The sequence below is a fragment of the Drosophila melanogaster genome, chromosome 2R, assembly GCF_000001215.4.
Source record: "Drosophila melanogaster chromosome 2R".
NCBI lineage: Eukaryota > Metazoa > Arthropoda > Insecta > Diptera > Drosophilidae > Drosophila > Drosophila melanogaster.
In genome coordinates this window covers 24,768,278-24,787,593 of record NT_033778.4, presented here as the reverse complement: position 1 = coordinate 24,787,593, position 19,316 = coordinate 24,768,278, and the positions used below count along the sequence as shown (strand labels likewise).

At 49.5% G+C, this 19,316-nt stretch overlaps 7 protein-coding genes and 1 non-coding gene across 12 annotated transcripts; 5 read left to right on the top strand and 3 right to left on the bottom strand.

Moving 5' to 3' along the window:
• Positions 1 to 182: 182 nt before the first annotated feature.
• Positions 183 to 2,080, top strand: key (kenny). 2 transcript variants are annotated; one of them, NM_079132.4, is made up of 6 exons: positions 183 to 303; positions 464 to 825; positions 890 to 992; positions 1,051 to 1,355; positions 1,499 to 1,852; positions 1,911 to 2,080. In NM_079132.4, exons 2-6 carry the CDS (start codon positions 553 to 555, stop codon positions 2,037 to 2,039), a joined length of 1,164 nt encoding a protein of 387 aa, NP_523856.2. In that variant the 5' UTR covers positions 183 to 303; positions 464 to 552; the 3' UTR covers positions 2,040 to 2,080. The 2 variants fall into 2 exon arrangements, with proteins under 2 accessions (NP_523856.2, NP_001246503.1); NM_001259574.2 differs by having other exon boundaries at positions 1,499 to 1,858.
• On the bottom strand, positions 2,052 to 4,039 carry CG3589 (uncharacterized protein). The gene is made up of 5 exons (NM_138124.4): positions 3,233 to 4,039; positions 3,014 to 3,177; positions 2,851 to 2,960; positions 2,334 to 2,793; positions 2,052 to 2,282 (listed from the first exon to the last, which is right to left on the bottom strand). The coding sequence occupies exons 1-5, from the start codon at positions 3,937 to 3,939 to the stop codon at positions 2,194 to 2,196; spliced, it is 1,530 nt and encodes a 509-aa protein (NP_611968.1). The 5' UTR covers positions 3,940 to 4,039; the 3' UTR covers positions 2,052 to 2,193.
• Positions 4,040 to 4,093: 54 nt separating this feature from the next.
• Positions 4,094 to 5,868, top strand: TyrRS-m (Tyrosyl-tRNA synthetase, mitochondrial). The gene is made up of 5 exons (NM_138123.3): positions 4,094 to 4,301; positions 4,369 to 4,701; positions 4,754 to 5,328; positions 5,387 to 5,575; positions 5,634 to 5,868. The coding sequence occupies exons 1-5, from the start codon at positions 4,165 to 4,167 to the stop codon at positions 5,792 to 5,794; spliced, it is 1,395 nt and encodes a 464-aa protein (NP_611967.1). The 5' UTR covers positions 4,094 to 4,164; the 3' UTR covers positions 5,795 to 5,868.
• On the bottom strand, positions 5,815 to 6,677 carry CG3594 (uncharacterized protein). Its single transcript, NM_079131.3, has one exon. The coding sequence runs from the start codon at positions 6,634 to 6,636 to the stop codon at positions 5,884 to 5,886; it is 753 nt and encodes a 250-aa protein (NP_523855.1). The 5' UTR covers positions 6,637 to 6,677; the 3' UTR covers positions 5,815 to 5,883.
• Positions 6,678 to 7,165: 488 nt separating this feature from the next.
• On the top strand, positions 7,166 to 7,615 carry Lcp9 (Larval cuticle protein 9). The gene is made up of 2 exons (NM_079130.2): positions 7,166 to 7,236; positions 7,293 to 7,615. Exons 1-2 carry the CDS (start codon positions 7,225 to 7,227, stop codon positions 7,557 to 7,559), a joined length of 279 nt encoding a protein of 92 aa, NP_523854.1. The 5' UTR covers positions 7,166 to 7,224; the 3' UTR covers positions 7,560 to 7,615.
• On the bottom strand, positions 7,607 to 11,883 carry asRNA:CR44067 (antisense RNA:CR44067). The gene is made up of 2 exons (NR_073901.1): positions 11,845 to 11,883; positions 7,607 to 8,282 (listed from the first exon to the last, which is right to left on the bottom strand).
• Positions 7,693 to 12,060, top strand: egg (eggless). Its single transcript, NM_138122.5, has 8 exons — positions 7,693 to 8,719; positions 8,778 to 8,895; positions 8,967 to 9,250; positions 9,304 to 9,559; positions 9,622 to 10,127; positions 10,186 to 10,947; positions 11,019 to 11,735; positions 11,794 to 12,060. Exons 1-8 carry the CDS (start codon positions 7,781 to 7,783, stop codon positions 11,998 to 12,000), a joined length of 3,789 nt encoding a protein of 1,262 aa, NP_611966.3. The 5' UTR covers positions 7,693 to 7,780; the 3' UTR covers positions 12,001 to 12,060.
• Positions 12,061 to 12,328: 268 nt separating this feature from the next.
• Eps-15 (Epidermal growth factor receptor pathway substrate clone 15) lies at positions 12,329 to 19,280 on the top strand. Of its 4 annotated transcripts, NM_138121.2 has the most exons (12): positions 12,329 to 12,686; positions 12,781 to 13,017; positions 13,089 to 13,852; positions 13,911 to 14,232; positions 14,293 to 14,382; positions 14,591 to 14,653; positions 14,799 to 14,996; positions 15,053 to 15,496; positions 15,557 to 15,745; positions 15,804 to 15,869; positions 17,533 to 18,175; positions 18,234 to 19,280. In NM_138121.2, exons 1-12 carry the CDS (start codon positions 12,621 to 12,623, stop codon positions 18,911 to 18,913), a joined length of 3,762 nt encoding a protein of 1,253 aa, NP_611965.2. In that variant the 5' UTR covers positions 12,329 to 12,620; the 3' UTR covers positions 18,914 to 19,280. The 4 variants fall into 4 exon arrangements, with proteins under 4 accessions (NP_611965.2, NP_726481.1, NP_726482.1 ...); NM_166686.1 differs by lacking the exon at positions 14,591 to 14,653 and having other exon boundaries at positions 17,911 to 18,175; NM_166687.1 differs by lacking the exon at positions 14,591 to 14,653.
• The last annotated feature ends 36 nt before the right edge of the window (positions 19,281 to 19,316 follow it).

Below are 19,316 nucleotides of genomic sequence, written 5' to 3'. Positions count from 1 at the left end.
CCACCGCCCTTGCAGTGCAAACTGCACTTCATATGCACGAGTTTTGGGCGTGTAATCAGTTTTATTGAAATTAGCTGCTTTTAAATTTAGATAGACGAGCTCGCCGATTGTCGATAACATTTCCGATTATGACAATATGACAATCAATGACACAAAAAAAGGCACATTTGAAACGATTGCGGTCACACTGGTCTAAGTTGTTTGGTAAATTAGTTAAAAGTAAATATTACTCCGAAAACAATTTTATTTCCTTAAAGCTTGTCAGCAAAGCAAAACGAGATAAGGAACGCAGTAGTATATAAGGTATATATGCAATAAACATGACAATTGCTTATTCCATTGTGACGCGTCGATGTAATTCCCACGCCTAATGAATCATTGCCCTAAAACTCATTTATTATACATTTATCCTTACTATTGCCGATATCAAATTAATCGATTTGGCTAATACTTTGCCGTCTAGTTTTCGAAAGAGGGGAATTCCCTCACCTGCGTTCACAGTCGTAAAATCTGATTATTAATACCCGCCATTGCTACCGCGACAACGGAGACATGTCGGACGAAGAGTCATTCGTTATCTTGGGTAGCTCGCCGTGCTCCTCGCTCATGCCGGACAGTTCCTTGCGGTCCGACGTATGTGGTAACGCGCAGGAGGCGAAGGAAACCGTTGCCTCTACGAGCACTCAGCCGCCAACAGTGAACTGTATTCCAGTCAGCATCACTGCATCGCAGCAGCAGCACAAATCGCTGGATTCCGGATCTTCCCAGCAACAATCCCTGGCGACCAGCTTCATTATGGGAGAAATTCAATCCGATGTCCTGAAGGTGAGCGTCTGGTTACCGTCTGGTCTGTTTAAATTCTAACAACAGTCTCTAAATCCAACCACAGAACAGTGTTTATTCGCAGTTTCCCAGCCTCTGCTCGTTGCAGGGCTCCGCAGAGGAAGTAGTTAAGCTGCAGAACATGATGACCGAGTACCTCGCGCTAAAGAGTGAGCATTTTTTTCCCGTAAAGTAATATACAGCAATAATATGCCATTATCCGGCCAGGCACACTTGACAAGGTCAACCAAACCATGCTGAACTACCACAACCTGACTCAACAATGGCGCCAGGAAGCCGCCGACCGAGAACACCAGTACAAGGAGCATGTGAAAGAGTGCCAAGCGCAAATCGCGATCCTTCGCGTGGAAAACCAAGAGCTGAAGAGGGACCTAGAGACGAAAATCGAGCAGATTGAAGGGGTTCATACCATCAGGCTAAAGGAGCAGGATGAGCTTCGTAAGAGCGTATCTGAGAAACAGTCCCTGATCGACAACATGCGCGTGGAGATTGACAAACTGAAACAGCTAAATGTATGTCTACCAGTTGCTCCAAGCGATAGGGCAAATACTTGCATACAGACTCGCAATCATTGCTATTCTGCATTGTAAACTGGACAGTATCTCTTTAAAATATTCTCTTCCGGGCTCGCACCCTTTTTCTTCTGTTATTTCAGCACTCGTTTGAGTTCGTACCAGAGTATGCAACCGAATCAAAATCCCAGGAGCTGATAAAGAAAATGCAGCTGGATATTAACGAGCTGAAGGCCAGGGACATCCAGAAGCAGGAGGTGATCAAAGGTCTACAGATCCAAAACGATATCTACCGCAGGGACTTTGAAATGGAGCGGGCAGATCGCGAGAAGAATGCCGGAGAGAAAGATCAGTATCTTATGGACTTGCGATCATTGCAGAGGAGGAACCAGGAGCTTATCGAAGCTCTGGCCGAGTCCCACAAGGCAAGCAAGGCGTGCTCGACCGCTTCTCCGCTGAGTTCAAGCAGAAGCAATTTGCGAGAGGAGCAGAGACCAGTAAGAGTACGCTGATTCCAAAGTCCATAAATGTCAATACTAATTTTTGTATCGGTAGATTCTCGACCCAACAGGCGCCTCATCCCGGACTTCAGACACCACTTTGCGATGTCCGATCTGTTCAAAGTCCTTTAACGCCTTAAGCGTGCTTCAGAGTCACGTTAACGATTGTTTGGATAAAAACTAAGCACAATTTCTTACCATATTAATAAATTTATATATATATATATATTTTCTTTTTTTACAATATCTTGTTTAATCTTAAAAGCCTGGCTAACCGGCCATATTATATAAAAACACTAATTACAGTTTCGTTAACAATGAACAATGCACGAGTCTCCTCAGAGTTTGCTGCGAATGGGGGGCATTTCCAGAGACCACACGCGGTGTACATCTGGACTGGCTACCAGGTTGCTAAGCACATTTAAGTCTGCAAAGAATTAAGATAAGCTAGAAACCATCGATTCGACATTCTGCTCACCGTTGGTGCGTGCAAACTGCTGCAACGTGTTGCGGATATCACAAATTGGAATGGCTGTATTTATGTTTGGGTAGACGACGTCGTCTAATTTAATGTTGGACACACAAACGCCTAGGATGCATCCATTCTGGTCGAACATCGGTCCTCCACTTTGGCCCGCCTGCACGCTGCCATCGGACATAATGGCCCCGGTGTCGCACTTGATGACCCTCCCTTGAAAAATCGAAGGGTTGAAGTCGTGCCTGAAGCTGAAGTTAACGTAGTAGGGAAACCCGGCGTTGTACACCATTTGCCCGACGGTGGCCGGACTCCTGGCCAGTCGCACGCAGCATTGCTCCGGCACATCCTGCGGAGCTGTGAGTAGAGCCAAGTCGAAGGGCTTATCGCTGTCCGGATTGCACCAAATCACCTCAGACTGGAACTCGCGATCGGCAGCACGGCAATTAACAGTCTCAATGTTCTGCGTGAAAGACATTATTTAGTGCGCCAAGGTTTCGGGCAGCCCATGCTTGCATACCTGTCCCACCACATGTGCACAAGTGAGGATAAAGCGCTTGTTGTGTACTCTTATGAAGGTCCCGGTACCTTGTTGACCCGCCGACTCTATGACCACAATGGTGCGCTCCCCTAGAACGGTGTGTAGTTACTATAAGAACAACGTGGAATTAGTCTTAACTTACAGGCAAAGCTCGACGGCTCTCGACTCAGCTGGAATGCTGTAGTAGACATGCCCAGTTGTTCCATAAAGTTGCGCAAAAGGTAGCCAAAGTTTGCGGCCAGAGTGAGGTTGACGTTTTCGTGATGGCGTTGAAATGAGGTGCATATCACAATGCCAACGAGCCGCCTGATAAACGGAAATTTTTGGTATATTACGGTTTTGTAACGTATTCATCACCTACAGCTTGTTGTTGAACACTGCAGAGCCTTCACAGCCCAGGGGCAAAGCGTTTGAAATGGCAAACAAGCAGCCACTTCGTCCCATAACATTAGACACCTTTCCAATGCTGATGGTCTTGTAAAAGTTCTCCAGGCCAAAGGGCGAGCACATGACCAGCACGTCGTCCAAAGTGTGCATGGGCTGCAGGTATCGCAAGTAGTTAGCGATGTGCGCGAGGAAGCGCTTGAAGGACTTCTCCTTTTCGGGCTTCCGCAGGCCCAGCACCACGAAACTGGAGCGCAGCACCTCACCCGCATCGCCGGAGTCAGCGGTGAGTAGTATGTGGTGCAGGTTGCGGCAAACTTCGTTCGCACAAAACACGTACAGCGGATGGGCAGTGAAGCGGGAGAGGATGTGTGGTTGCCTCGACCCAGGTGCTGCGATTGGCCTCGGCCGTCGTTGCTGCGGATCGAAGGTGGCCACAAAATGTAGTGAGCGGATCTGCGCATCCTCTTCCTGCTCCTCATTCTGAACATCCAGCAGTTGACCCCTCTGCAATCTGGCAACAATTGCCTTGTTCTGCGCTCCTTTGTCCCCGTCTACGGCCAAATGTGGTTGCAGAATGCTTCCAGAACTGATGATGAGTTCGTTGTTAATAATGATCGCGGACTGTTTTGCAGCCGGTGGACTGGTGACCTCCAACAGGGCGTGGCGTATCTTCAGCAGCATTATCTCTAGATTTGATTATGAATAGCCCCTTGTCATGGAAAACTGCGTTGGCTCCAAATGGAACCTTTGTGTTTGGACTCCGATGTTGCCATTCGCAGCGACAACCAGCTGTTTGCAAGCCAAAACAAGTCAGATTTTGTCATTCACCGCGCGCCGATCAGCTGATGGCTCCAACCTCAAAATCAGTCCCTCTAGGAATTTAAAATTTCCAACGAACTTCGCATAATGCTGCCTCTGCGCCGGAGTTTGCTCAAACCGCTCCAGGATGTACTCCGACATAGCCACCGCCAGATGTCGCAGAAGAACCTCTTGGAGCTCACAGATCGAGGCTTTTTCCACGGCATATTTCCTGATACAGCGGCGTAAGTATTGGACCATCTACAAAGAGAGAAGATTTCCATTTTATCTATGAAAACCGCTGCTCCACAGTCCCAGGATGAAACAGCTTTTTACCAGAGGCCAACAGAGCATCTACGCAGGATTCGATCCCACCGCTGACAGTCTACACGTGGGCAATCTGCTTGTAATAATGGGCCTGATCCACTGCCAAAGAGCCGGCCACAGACCTATTGCCCTAGTAGGAGGAGCAACTGGACTCATAGGGGATCCCAGTGGACGCAAGACAGAGCGCAACCAACTGGGCGAGACGGTGATCGAGACCAATCTAAAGGCTATCGAGCAACAGCTTCGCCGGGTGTTCGAAAATCACGAGAACTGCCTTTGGGACTCTAAGAAACAGAAATTGCCACTGGCTCCCCTAATGTGAGTGTGTAGCCTACATCAGGTCGTGTTAATCTCTTTCTAATCTCCGCAGAATCGTCAACAATGCCGACTGGTATGCGGACCTGCAGCTCATCGACTTTGTGGCCAACATGGGACGACACTTTCGCATGGGGTCAATGCTCTCCAGATCCTCGGTGCAGTCCCGCCTGGAGTCGGAGGACGGAATGAGCTTCACCGAGTTCACCTACCAGATTTTCCAAGCCTACGACTGGCTGCACCTACTGCGCCGCCACAACTGCTGCTTTCAAATGGGAGGCTCCGATCAGACGGGCAATTTAATGACTGGACACGAGCTTATTAGCCGCGTAGAGCGAAAGCGAGAGGTCTTCGGGCTCACCCTGCCATTGGTCACGACGGAAGAGGGCGATAAGTTCGGCAAGTCGGCAGGCAATGCAGTGTGGCTAGACGGTAACAAGACCTCGCCTTTCGCCCTCTACCAGTTTTTCCTGCGCATGCCAGACTCCGAGGTCGAAAAGCTCCTGAAGCTGTTCACCTTCATCCCGCTGCCCCAGGTGGAGCAGTTGATGCGGGAGCACACGAAGGAGCCCGAGAAGCGGAAGGCGCAGACTCTGCTGGCTGAGGACGTGACTCTGCTGGTTCATGGAGGTTGTACTCTATATCATTGTTCCTTTATATCAGTAGTATAGAAGTTTTCAATTCACAGAAAGTGGGCTGAAGCAGGCGGAACGTGTGACCAATGCCTTATACAAAGGCAACGTGGAGGGTTTAGCGGAACTCAACCTTTCCGAGATCCAGCAGACTTTTCAGGGTGCTACTATGGTGAACCTGTTGACCGAGCCAGGAATGTCCATCCTAGAGCTCGCCATGAAGGCGAAGTGCTTTCCCACGGAGAGTAAGTTATCTTTCTCTTTGGAAATATGGGGCATAATCGATTTGTGATCACTCTTTAGCGGATGCTGTACGCATTATAAACGCAGGCGGATTTTACGTTAACCAGAAGCGGGTGCAGAATATCGCCGAAGTGCTAACTACGGGCGTGCACATCCTGCGCAACGGAATTTCTCTGCTGCGCGTGGGCAAACGCAACTTCTATATTGTGCGCTGGCAATAGTTAACAGTAAACCTCTTATCCGGTAATGTTAACTTTTAATTGTTGTTAAATAATCATAGAATGGCTTACATTGTAAGAACTTATGCTATTTATGTGGGTCTGGGGGCGGGCTTTTTGCGCCACCGCTTTCGCGCCAGCATTTCCTTGGCCTTCTCCTTTTTCAGGTCCTTGTCGTAAAACTTGCCGCTCTTCGTGAAGGTCTTCTGCTCGTTGCGCATCTCGGCCAGCTTTCGGTTCTTCTGTTTGATGATGTTCTTCTTGTTGGCCGACTTCTTCTTGCCCGCCTCGGAGATCTGCACCTTGATGTTGCGTCCCTGCAGCTCTGTGTTGTGCAGCTGGAAGGCATTCTGGAAACTGCTTAGGTCGGCCATTTCCACAAAGGCGAAGCCCCCTCGTCGCTTCTTGGGAATGCGGATAGACTTGACCGTGCCTGCCGCAGAGAAGTGCAGCTCCAGGTCGTCCTTTGTGGTTTCGAAGTTCAGGTTCGTCACGTACAGGACGTGTCTGTTGGTTTTGGAGGCTCCTCGAAGCAGTGAACTCAGCTGGTCACTGGTTATCTGCCCATTTTCCGCAGATTCCTCTTCCTCGGCTCCGGAAGCAGCACTGCCCTCAGCGGCTGCCTCGTCGTCGGACTTGGCCTCATCCTCGCTCTTACTATCCTCCGGGTCACTGGGATTCCGTCCGTCCTCCTTGTCCACATACGTGCCCTCGAAGATCTCCCTTCGCTTCTGGTCATCGAAGTTTCCCAATAGATCCGCACTGTCGTCGTTGACTGTGCGTTGAACTCGCTTGGGATTGAAGAAAGCCTCCACCTCATAATCGCTGCCAGAATCACTGGCCATCGTGATATTTCTGGGGGAGATTGCAGTGCACACCGATACGCAGACACCACCACGTGGGATTCCCTCTGAATGGCAAATCTGTGCGGTCCCAGACATTTTCCAGCACTGGCTAATTGCGCGCCAAGAAATTCAAATCCCAGGCCATATTGCAATCGCAGCTTGTTAGAAACCGGTTGCAACTGCGGGAGCAAAATCAGACTGCTAATGGAGTTATGCGAAAATAATGCTAATCGGCGTTAGCATCGAAGGAACCGGTTAGCTCTTATCAGCTAAAAATTAATCGTGCGGTGCTGACAATTGATGAACGTGGTTGTTTTGGGAATCTTCCGCACAGATCTCCAAAGATAACCCCCCGAATATGATATGCCGAGTGGGGCGATAATTAATGCCTGCAGAATGACTGCATCTATGTCTTTTGTTTAATTAAGACAAACGACCGCTGGGAGCCAGTTATGAAGAAAATTTATGCAGTTGGTGATTCCGGCCGGTAAAATGTCAGTGGAGAGCTACATATAAAAGCGCAATTTTCGGCAACCAGCAGTCAAAATTTTATCGCTATCTATCAGCACACACATCCCCTTTCCAACCATGAAGTTTGTGGTAAGTGGCATCGAAATTAGATTTTGGGGACCTCTGAACAACGATTTGTCTTTTAGATCGTTCTTGCCTGCCTTTTGGCCGTGGTCTTCGCCAACGAGGAGGCTGATGTTGTAAAGAGCGACTCCGAGGTTAACTTGCTGGACTTTAACTACGCTTATGAGCTATCCAACCATATTCGCGCCGTGCAAACTGGAGCCTTGAAGGAGCACGACAACTGGGTGGTTTCCGGGGAGTACGAGTACGTGGCCCCCAACGGCAAGACCGTCAAAGTGGTCTACACCGCCGATGAAACCGGCTACCACCCAAAGGTCGTCGAGGCCTAATGAACAGGACCCACTCCCGAAGACCGAAATAAAAAATTAAATCCATTGCAGCAGCGAACATTTTGAATTTCCGTTCTTTTTCTTTTGTGTGAATAGACACTCTTCTTCTTTCTGCCACTAAAATCTAGGGCTGGCAAATTACGAGCGAAATTTTATACAATGTTATCGCTTGTCTCGCAAATTTGCATTAATGTGTAAAGTTAAGTAAACTCATTAAAACTATGTCTGGGCAGCCAACAGCCGTGGACTGCTTAGAGAGCAGTGGAAGCACAGTGGAGGATGTCCAAGAAACACCGGCGTCGAGGGAAAAAAGTTACGGGTTGCCGGTGCGCAAAGGAGAAAATAGCTTGGAGTCTCCTGCAGAACAAGCCGCAAAGGATGTGGAAATTGAGGAACTGACACACAGTGAAGCAATCGCCGCCACCGGTTCAACCAGGAAGCAGTGCCCATATGGAGGTAAGGCCCCTGATGAACCTGGAAAGTTGGCCGACGAATCGGAGGACCGCAAGGGAGAGAACACGAAAGCCATTGCAAGCAGCCCGGTTTTGGTAGCTGTGGATTCGGACAGCAGTGTTGAGCTAATAGAGAGTCCTGTCAAATTCTCCTCCGCCAACGAAAGTGAGAAAGATCCGCCAAAACCAGATGCTGTCAATGAAGCTGCGGCTAAAGAGGCCGAGGAAATGACTGATAGCAGCATCAGCAGTCCCACATCCGAAAGTTTTCCTGAAAAAGATGAAAAGACCAATAAGGAAAATGAGCAAGAACCTCCTGGCATGGAGGTAGATCAGGACGTCGAGGAGTCAATAAGTCGACCAGCAGAAGAATACAAAATTGAGAATACATTAAAAGGTCACAAGCGTATTAGCTTAACGGAAATCGAAGAACACAAAATTGTTGATAAAAAAGACGATGTCCTAGAGGTGGAGCTTGAAAAGGGCACTGCTCCGAAAGCTGCAGAAGACGAGAAGCTGAACGCTTTGTTATCAGATGGAGATGTCTTCTACGACAAGGAATGTGTCAACTGCAATTGCACAAAGCTTCATAAACAGTACGTGTTGGCTAACATGGCCACTTTAAACTTTTACCAGGTGCTCCGAAAGTCTTCCAAGCAGCAGTTCCTCTGCATGGGATGCCATGACACAGCAATGGACTTGTATGAGGTCAACTAGCATATTTATTAACTTAAGAGGGAAACTTAGAACGTATTTCTTTATTTAGGAGTATGCTGGACAACTAATGGCCAAGCAGCCGCTGCTGCTAAAGGATTTCCATCAGGATCACGCCGACTTTGTGGCTCTGGACAGCAGCGATGAGGAGGAAGAGGAGAAGCAGCCAGGTGAGACTGCTATCATGATAAATAAACAATAGCAAAAAAAAAAACGTACTAAATATATTTTATCCGCACAGAAAAATCGGACTTTTCGAAAAACAAGCTGCAGCTCATCGAAGATGAACTCGATGATGCCATCAAAAATGTACTTAACAAGGTGGATTTTACGGCTCAGCTGTCCTGGTCAAAAACTATTCTCCAGGCGAAAGCAGACCACTTGGAGCGACAATTCGCACTGGCAGATGTGGAACTCGAAAAAGTTCAGACCACCGCTGACAAAATGCACTGCGCTTTGTATAACTCGTGTCCGGTGGCACACAAACATCTGCCCACCCTGGACATTGAACCCAGTGACTATGTGGTAAGTAAGAAGTGATGCCGTTTGGATCTGATTTAATACAACCATTTACTCAGCATGAAGTTCCACCTCCTGGCGAAATCGTGCGTCCTCCAATACAGTTGGGAGAGACATACTACGCTGTTAAGAACAAGGCTATTGCCAGCTGGGTGTCCATAAAGGTAATCGAGTTTACAGAGAGCACCGCCATCAACGGAAACACGATGAAGAGCTACAAGATTAGGTACCTCAACACTCCGTACCAGATGATCAAGACAGTGACGGCCAAGCACATTGCCTACTTCGAACCACCGCCAGTGCGACTGACCATTGGTTAGTTCCCAATAGACCGGTTATTTATCAATCTATAAACTAACCCACTCATTGTGCACTAGGTACCCGCGTGATTGCGTACTTCGATGGCACCACTTTGTCGCGGGGCAAGGATAAGGGCGTGGTGCAGAGCGCCTTTTATCCAGGCATCATCGCTGAGCCGTTGAAGCAGGCCAATCGCTACCGCTACCTAATATTCTACGACGATGGGTACACTCAGTACGTTCCGCACCGCGATGTCCGTCTAGTTTGCCAGGCTTCCGAGAAAGTGTGGGAGGACGTACACGCCGCATCGCGCGATTTCATACAGAAGTACGTGGAGAAGTACTCCGTGGATCGTCCAATGGTGCAATGCACCCGGGGACAAAGTATGACCACTGAATCGAACGGGACCTGGCTGTACGCGCGCGTCATTGACATCGACTGCAGCTTGGTGTTGATGCAGTTTGAGGGCGACAAAAACCATACGGAGTGGATATACAGGGGTTCATTGCGCTTGGGTCCTGTCTTCAGGGAAACCCAGAACAATATGAACAGTTCAAGCGCACAGCAGCTGCGTGTCCCAAGAGTAAGCATCGTGTCGATTCATCCTGCGGTCCTAACTACAAAATGTCTTTCTTTTTCAGCGCACGGAGCCCTTTATTCGGTACACCAAGGAGATGGAGTCCAGCAGCAAGGTGAACCAGCAGATGCGTGCCTTTGCCCGCAAGAGCAGCGCCTCCGCCCAAAATAACGCATTAGCGGCTGCATCTTCGGCAGCAACCCCAGCCGGAGGACGCACCAATGCAGGAGGTGTCAGCACCAGTAATAGCGCAAGTGCTGTGCGACACCTAAACAACTCGACAATCTACGTGGACGACGAGAACAGGCCCAAGGGCCATGTAGTCTACTTTACAGCCAAGCGGAATCTGCCTCCCAAAATGTACAAGTGCCACGAGTGCAGCCCGAACTGCCTCTTTAAGATCGTTCACCGTCTGGACAGCTACAGTCCGTTAGCGAAGCCTCTGCTTTCTGGCTGGGAACGTCTTGTCATGCGGCAGAAGACCAAGAAGTCTGTGGTATACAAGGGACCTTGTGGCAAAAGCTTGCGCAGCCTGGCCGAAGTTCACAGGTACCTTCGAGCTACTGAAAATGTGTTGAACGTAGACAATTTTGACTTTACGCCCGACCTCAAGTGTCTGGCCGAGTACTCCATTGATCCCTCGATCGTGAAGGACACGGACATTTCAAAGGGGCAGGAGAAGATGGCGATTCCGCTGGTAAACTACTACGACAACACCCTGCCGCCCCCATGCACCTACGCGAAGCAGCGCATCCCTACCGAGGGTGTTCATCTGAATCTGGACGAGGAGTTCCTCTTGTGCTGCGACTGCGAGGACGACTGCTCGGTAAGACGTCTTACAGATCTGATTACCTCAAATTATACCCAGCCGCCCACTATTTTGTGTATCCCTATCAGGACAAGTCAAAGTGCGCCTGTTGGCAGCTAACGGTGGCGGGCGTGCGGTACTGTAACCCGAAGAAACCCATCGAGGAGATAGGCTACCAGTACAAGCGGCTCCACGAGCACGTGCCCACCGGCATCTACGAGTGCAACTCGCGCTGCAAGTGCAAGAAGAATTGCCTGAACCGGGTGGTGCAGTTCTCCCTAGAGATGAAACTGCAGGTGTTCAAGACCTCAAATCGTGGATGGGGCTTGCGCTGCGTTAACGACATCCCCAAGGGTGCTTTCATCTGTATTTACGCCGGCCATCTGCTCACGGAGACGATGGCCAACGAAGGCGGACAGGACGCCGGCGACGAGTATTTCGCGGACTTAGATTACATAGAGGTCGCTGAACAGTTAAAAGAGGGATACGAGTCGGAGGTGGACCACTCGGACCCGGACGCCGAGGAGGACAACGGGGGACCCGATGCCGAGGACGATGACGACTTCCGGCCAAACTATCACTACCAGCGCAAAATCAAGCGCTCTTCCAGAAGCGGCTCCACGCAGAACAGCTCCACTCAGAGCAGCGAGTTGGACTCGCAGGAGCGTGCGGTGATCAACTTTAACCCAAATGCTGATCTGGACGAGACGGTGCGGGAGAACTCGGTGCGGAGGCTTTTCGGCAAGGACGAGGCGCCCTACATCATGGACGCCAAGACAACGGGCAACCTTGGACGCTATTTCAACGTGAGTTGGAAGTTTTTTGTTATTTTGCCGTGTGGCTGATTCTCTTCTTCTCCCGCAGCACTCGTGCAGCCCCAATCTCTTCGTGCAGAACGTGTTCGTGGATACTCACGACCTGCGTTTCCCCTGGGTTGCCTTCTTCTCGGCCGCGCACATCCGCTCCGGCACCGAGCTGACTTGGAACTACAATTACGAGGTGGGCGTGGTGCCCGGCAAGGTGTTGTACTGCCAGTGCGGGGCCCCCAATTGCCGCCTTCGTCTGCTCTAAGTTCTAGCTTAAGTTAGAGATCCATACAGGAAATATACTCATTAAAGAAGAATTAGAATTAAAAATTTAAACTTTAAACATTATCTGTTCCGTTAGGGTAACGGAAACATTGCATTTTTATAAGCTACTGCTGTTCTGCACCGTCCGTTTCAAAGTACACAATTTTCTTCACGTTTAGTGTTAAAGGAATAAATATAGACAAATGAATTTTAAAAAATTATACTTTAAAAAAATAATAATGTTCGTTAATTTAACGGTATTAATTTATGTGGTATTTTAACGCATTTTACCTAGTGGTATACTTAATCATCAGCCGTACGGTATTTTTAATCGTTATCCGAACGGTCACACTATCCACCGAGCAAAAAAGCAAATTTAGGCTTTTTAAAATTCGAGAGTAGCTAAATTAGGGGCCGCAATGCGCCAAGCTCACCTGTAAGTGGCTCCAGCAAGTGTCTCGTCGCAGGTGCACAGGTGCTAGGCAGCAGGACTCCGCCGACGGCTGACTAAGAGCAGCTTATCCGCCCCTTGGGAAGAAAAAATCGATTTTGTGATAACGGGCTTACGCTTACGCGTTTTTGCACTGCTAGTCGGAACCAATTGCCAGTAGACTCCACACCATGAATGTGGACTTTGCGAGGGTGTGCGGGAAGCACATAGGCGTCTACGAGGCCTACTACAAACTGGTAAGCGCACCACGCCTCCAAGCCGCACTGTTACCAGGATGGCGGCCAATGTTGAGCATCCGTATCCACACCCACCCTCTATCGATTTTTGCAGATTGACCCCAAAGGCACAGGGGCAATCGAGGCCATGACTGCGGCCAAGTTTCTCAAGAAGTCGGGCCTTAGCGACGTTGTGCTAAGCAGGATCTGGGACCTGTCTGATCCGAGCGGCAAGGGCTTTCTGGACAAGCCGGGCTTTTTTGTAGCCCTTAAGCTGGTGTCCCTGTCGCAGGCGGGACAGGTGGCCAGCATGGCCAACATCTACCTGGACATTGCCAACCCGCCCAAGTTGGTGAGTAATCGCAACTTCGCCCGAAATGGGCAAGACGAGATATATTACATTAATGTCGCCCCAATCGCCAGGGTGAACTACCAAAAACGATGCCGTCGCGTATTCAGACTGTTCCCGTTGCTAGCGGCGGAGTGGCAAACGGAGACTGGTCCATCGGGGTGATCGATCGGCTCAAGTACGAGCAGCTCTTCGAGTCCCTGCATCCCAGTAATGGAATGCTGCCGGGCAACAAGGTTAAAGGCGTGCTCATGGACTCCAAGCTGCCCATGAGCATACTGGGAACTATATGGGACCTGGCCGACCAGGACAAGGACGGCAACCTGGATATGCACGAATTCGTGGTTGCCATGCACCTGGTCTACCAGACGCTGCAGAAGCGCACCATTCCTAGCGTTCTGCCGCCCGAGCTGCGAAAGCCCGGAGGAGCAGGTCCGCCACCGAAGCCAGCCATGCCACCACCGCCAGCGGGTGCTGCTATGCCACGTGCTCCCAGTGGGGAAGGATTTGGGGACGGCGGATTTGTAGCAAATTTTCCCAAGGATATAGCCCCGCCGGCGGCTATTCCGCCGCTCCCGGTGGCTGTGCCCCCCATGACGCGCATTCCCCCGGTGGGAGCAGTCAGCTCTCAGCCGCTGATTCAGACGGATCCATTGATACCGATTGGGGCTCCGGTGATGGCGAATGCCGACTGGGTTGTCACCCCAGCGGACCTAAAGCGGTTCGAGGAGATCTTCCGGCAATCGGATCTGGATAAGGACGGCCTGGTCTCCGGCCTTGAGGTGAAGGATATTTTCATCAAGTCGGGTATTCCGCAGCGAAGCCTAGCAGACATCTGGTAGTTATTTCGTATATAGATATTGCCAAAATATCTATAACGATGCCTTTCCTTTTAGGGCTCTTTGTGACACCAATCAGTCCGGTAAGCTGACTGTGGAGCAGTTTGCACTGGCCATGTGGTTCGTGGAGCGAAAGCAGCGCGGTGTGGACCCGCCACATGTCCTCAACGCCAATATGGTGCCGCCCTCAATGCGCGCCACTGTGGCTGGAGTCGATCTGCAGCCGCAGGAGGTCAAGCCCACTTACTCAAACCCGGAGCTGGAAATGATCTCCAAGGAGATTGAGGAGTTGGCCCGTGAGCGGCGGGTTCTGGAGACGGAGATTGCCCAAAAGGAAGCGGATGTGCGCATCAAAAACGGCGAAGTGCGCAGTTTGCAGGCGAGTCTTCTGTAACTAGTTTCCAAGTCGAATTTAATAATTCAGAATCTTCACCCACAGAGTGAACTGGATACTCTTACCGCCACACTGAAGCAGCTGGAGAACCAGCGAGGAGAGGCCCAGAAGCGACTGGATGACCTGCAGGCTCAAGTAGTTATTTGCATGATTCTTTGGGTGCTTTTGGCCCCTGCGCCACTGCTTGCCTTTTCCTTGCTCCTGGGCTTACGTTTAATTTTATATTTAAATTCAATCTTTGGTTTCCTTTCTTTATCATGTTCCCCCACCACTTTGTTAACTATTGGCTAAATCCATACTAAACCGGTGAATGCACTTACACTTACAATTACGATCGCATAAGGTTAGCCACAATACGGCCGTGCTGGCCAACGTAAGTCTTGACATATCGCGCACCAACGAGCAGGTTTGTTTCAGTTTCTCATGATTTCTGTATATATTTCTTTTGTGTTTTGTTCTCGGCCATGTAATTTATGTTTTTGACCATCTGTTGTCCGAAATATTTTTATAAAATAGCCTAATTATTGATCGAGAAACCCGCTTGCTTGCAGGTGACCAAGATTCGCGACCAGTGCCACATGCAGGAGGTGACCATCAACGAGCAGGAGGGCGAATTAAACGCAAAACGCTCGGAGCTGCAGAAGCTCAAGGACGAAGAAGCTTCGTTGCAAAAGGAGTACGACAGCAACAATCGGGAGTTATCCAAGCTAACCAACCACCTGCAGGCAACCCAACTGCAAATCAGCTCGGTAAGACTACACATGATACAATCAAGTGATCAGAGATTAACATAAGTCGTCTGAAGGTCCGATCAATGGTCACACAGCTGCTGGAGACGCAGCGACAGATGACCGACGCTTTGCTCATTTGTCGGGCTGCCATGGAGAACCAAAACGCGGAACTCGTATCCGAATACCAGTTGAAGATAGAGCCGGACTTTGATGAGGCGCGCAAGACCCTGACAAAGGAAGTGCAACTGCCCAAGGATGATCCCTTTGAGGAGAACAACAGCGGCGCCGCCAATCAAGCTACCAACGGCTTTGGCAGCGATCCCTTCTCCGGTCAGCCGGTCAACAAGCCGGCTATTTCTACAGGCTTTGATGACAGCTTCAACATGAGCTCAGGCTTCGATAGTGGCTTCGATGCCTTTGGTCAGAGCGGAGCGGGCTCAGCCTTTGGTCAGACCCAGCGGGATCCATTCGGCTCGGATGCCTTTGCAGCCAACAAGAGCAACGCCATTACTCCTGAGGTAGGATTTAGAATAGAACACTCTTATTTGTACCCGAATCACTTTTCCAATCTTATACAGCCCGGCAAGGACGACTTCGGCAGTGATCCGTTTGCTGCCTTGCATGCTCCAACCGGCCAGGGTCAGGTGCTCAGTCCCAACGCCCAGAAGTCCGGACCGCCGCCCAGACCGGAGTCTCCTAGTCCAGCATTGCCGCCAAAGAAGTCCAAGGTGCCGCCCCCACGACCAGCGCCACCACGAGCAGCCCAGGTAAGACGACTCCTTTATGCTGTACAATGGAGAATCCCTAAATTATTATGTTTGCCAGCCCACGGGTGGTTTCGGAAGCGGCGGCGGAGGAGGATTTGCCGACTTTGACGACTTCGACAATAAGGTTGGTACCCCACAATTCAGTGTCCGCTGGGATCGGTGGTAATGCATGCGCCCCGCACCCGAATCCCTGAGTTTTTTTATGTTGCTGGCATTTATTGCCGCGCTAAACCCTGGTTTTAAGTTTATTATCACTAACACTTCCTGAGTTTTGTAGAAATAAAACACTTTGATGCACACTCCAAGAACGTAGCCCTTGAGTATTATGATTTCTGACTTGTTTTGGATTTGTAGCACCTTTTGTTTACCCTTAGTAGAAGGTACTGACGGAACACATTCCACCCAGATCACCTCACCACCCAACCTCGTACATCCCAGTAGCTTTGTCATGCCATGGTCTTCTCGCTTGGTGCCGTATTGAACTAACCGTCTGGTCTTTCATCTCTGCAATTCTCTACTTTCAGTGAACACCTTAAGATAACCCATTCTATATACGACATATACCAGTACTAACACACATACTCAGTTAATGAATGGCCTCCTCTAGCAGCATAACGAACAAATCAATTTGAGCGTACAAAGCTATTTGCAGCAGCATATTAACGTATATATATCAGTCACGGTGCATGGTATAATGTCTAGAGGACGCAGCATTATCGTTCATGCCTAATTAGCTAAATGTACTAAATCAATTCAATCGAAACTCAACCGAACTCAAACCAATTTCAAGCGTTACGTATCGTGTTATAGATGTAGTCTCAAATTAAAACAGACAGCAGGCGGAAGGAATCCCCAGAGTTCCAAGTGTTCGACTCCCTTTGCTGTGCAGTATTGTACTTACCTACTATTATTAATATTATGGATTCCCCTCGAATCGTTTCAAGGCCAGTGTATTATCGCGATTAGGTTTTGAGGGTAGAGACCTCCTCTGTAAGGAATTTATTGCAAGTTGTTTGTTGTTTTTGCATATGCGAATACTAAAGTTTAAAGCAATTATACATCCATAATATACATGTATTACAAGCATTTTACAAACATACAGATATTTATGTAACTGCCGCGAAAGTTCGACTTTTACGGGCGGTCCGCCTCCGGATCCGGACTGCCTATTACTATTTACCGAAACCCTTTTCCACTCAGCTTCTAGAGCCGCTCAGTGTTCCCGGTCTGGAGTGCGTCGCGGTGTAACCAGCAGTTCGGCTTGAAAGGGGGTTGGTCTCCGCTCTACTATATAAACTACTTGTATACATATATATATATATATATTTGCCAGACCTCGATAATCATAGCCACAGACGTACGAACACCCACACCGAAACTAAGAAGCTTCCGAGCATTGATTTAATGAAAATTCATATTCCGTGCATACCACATACATACATACTGCAAGAGCAACTTTTAGAGAAGCCCGGCCTAACCGATACAGAAATGTAACCGACACAACGTTTTGCATTATTAATAAAGATATCTATGTTCGACATCATTCAACGTACGCCTGTCGGAGTTCTCTTGCTGGGGAAACCCAATATCCTCATGGTGCTGGTCACAATCTCACACGAACCACTCAATCCTCCGTGGCTGCTTTAACGCTTTTGTTGACCCTGATTGATTTCGGTTTCCCCTTTGTTGTGTTTTTTTTTTTCGATTTCGCTTAATTTGAATTCGTTTTAATTTATTTTTGTTTCATTCACTTCTATTCCCCCCCCCGACACAACGCATATACGCAGCTCCACCACATTCCAAGCGCACCCTCGCCCTCGGCCACTGCACTGTCCCCGCTCCCACCCACGCTCCCAGCCCCCATTCCGGTCGTCAGTGGATCGTCATTGCTAGACAGCTTCACGCTATTCGACGATCCCGGCCAAATCCACAAGCAGGCGGCAAGCACGCCCAATCCCACGCCCATCACTGTCCCCACCGTACACACCCTGCTCCAGACATCTTTATCCACGCCAGCAGCCCCATCCCCGGCATTGGCTTCTCTATCAACATCAGGATCGGGATCGGTAGCGGGAGCGGGGGCAGACCTCCCCAGTAGCGTCACCATTACCACCGCCCCCAGCTTGAATAACCAGCATCTGTCGCGTTCCAATACACCGCTGCAGAACCAGAGGACGGCGGATGTGAAATTGGAGACCAAGGCGGTAGTCAGTGTGTTTGATGCATTTGGAGAGATTGGAACTCGGAAGGCCCCGACTCCCAGTCTCATTACAGGGCCAACCGACTTCAAGGATGACCCCTTCAAGGATTACCGTTACGAAGATCCATTTAGCATCAAGGATCCTTTTGCCGAAGAGGGCGAGGAGGAGTTGTCAGAAGGCAAGGGTGCTGACCACAAGAGGAACTTTGCGGAGGACTTTAGCTCGGGTGGTGAGTATAGTGCTATTCTCGGGCCTATTCCTATCTAATAAAGTTTTCTATTACACAGATGAGATTGGATCAGCCGCCAAAACTCTGAGTAACATCGTGAACAATAATAGCATTAAGCCCAAGGCGGCCACGCCGCTAAACAACGACCTGCTGCAGCAGTTCGACGCCTTCAACTTGAACTCGAGTCCGGCGCCGTCGCACCACTCAGGCACTTCGTACCACTCCAACTCCAAGCCGAGCCACGACTCGCAGACGGCGCTGGACGCATTCGCTGACTTCGACGACTTCGCAGCTACGCTGGCAACCACTGGTGGATCTGGGGCTGCAACCACGGCCACAACCACTGGCAATACGAAACTCAACAATTCCTTTTTTGATGCATTTAACGACAACTTCAGTGTGATCCAGAGCTCATCAGTACCCACTGGCGTGGTCAGGCCCAACGATCAAAGGGCAAAGGCATTTGACGCCTTCAACGACAATTTCGAGGACCAATTCAAGACAAGCCCCAACGCCAACTTCGCCAAGTTCGATGGCTTCGAGGCACACAACTTCTCGAGTGACTTCGGAAACGCCTCCTTCGGAACGACGGGCAAGGAGAAGCAGAACGGGCAGGTGGACAAGAAGTTTCAGAGCAAGGAGCCGGTCAAGGACAAGTTTGCTGCAGACTATTCCAAGCCGGAGAGCTTCGACGCGGACCTGGAGGAGGCGCTGAAGCGCAGCGTACTGGACAACTAGATTATATGAAAACCTTGGTGGGTTGGATGTGATTGACCCATGAGAAGTTGCAGTGGCACATGCAATGGCTTCTCTATTCGCACCCAATCCGTTCTTTAGTGTTAGTGCTTTCTTTCCGCTTCGATCAAGACATCCTGGAGGCACACACGTACATATGTAGCTTCCATGGTATTTACTCAGTACTCCTCGTGCTCAAGGATCCGGGCGAATAGAGAAGTCCAACAAAGCCGCAGCTGGTATTAAATGCTTCATGCTATATACAACTACATATATATAATTTCGCGTAACCACATACTCGTAGAGCCTAATCATGTTGCGATTTTTAACATGTACCAAAACCCTATGAATAAACGTACGAAATAACATCACCGCTACGGAGAGGGCCAAAGAGAGAGAGAGAGAG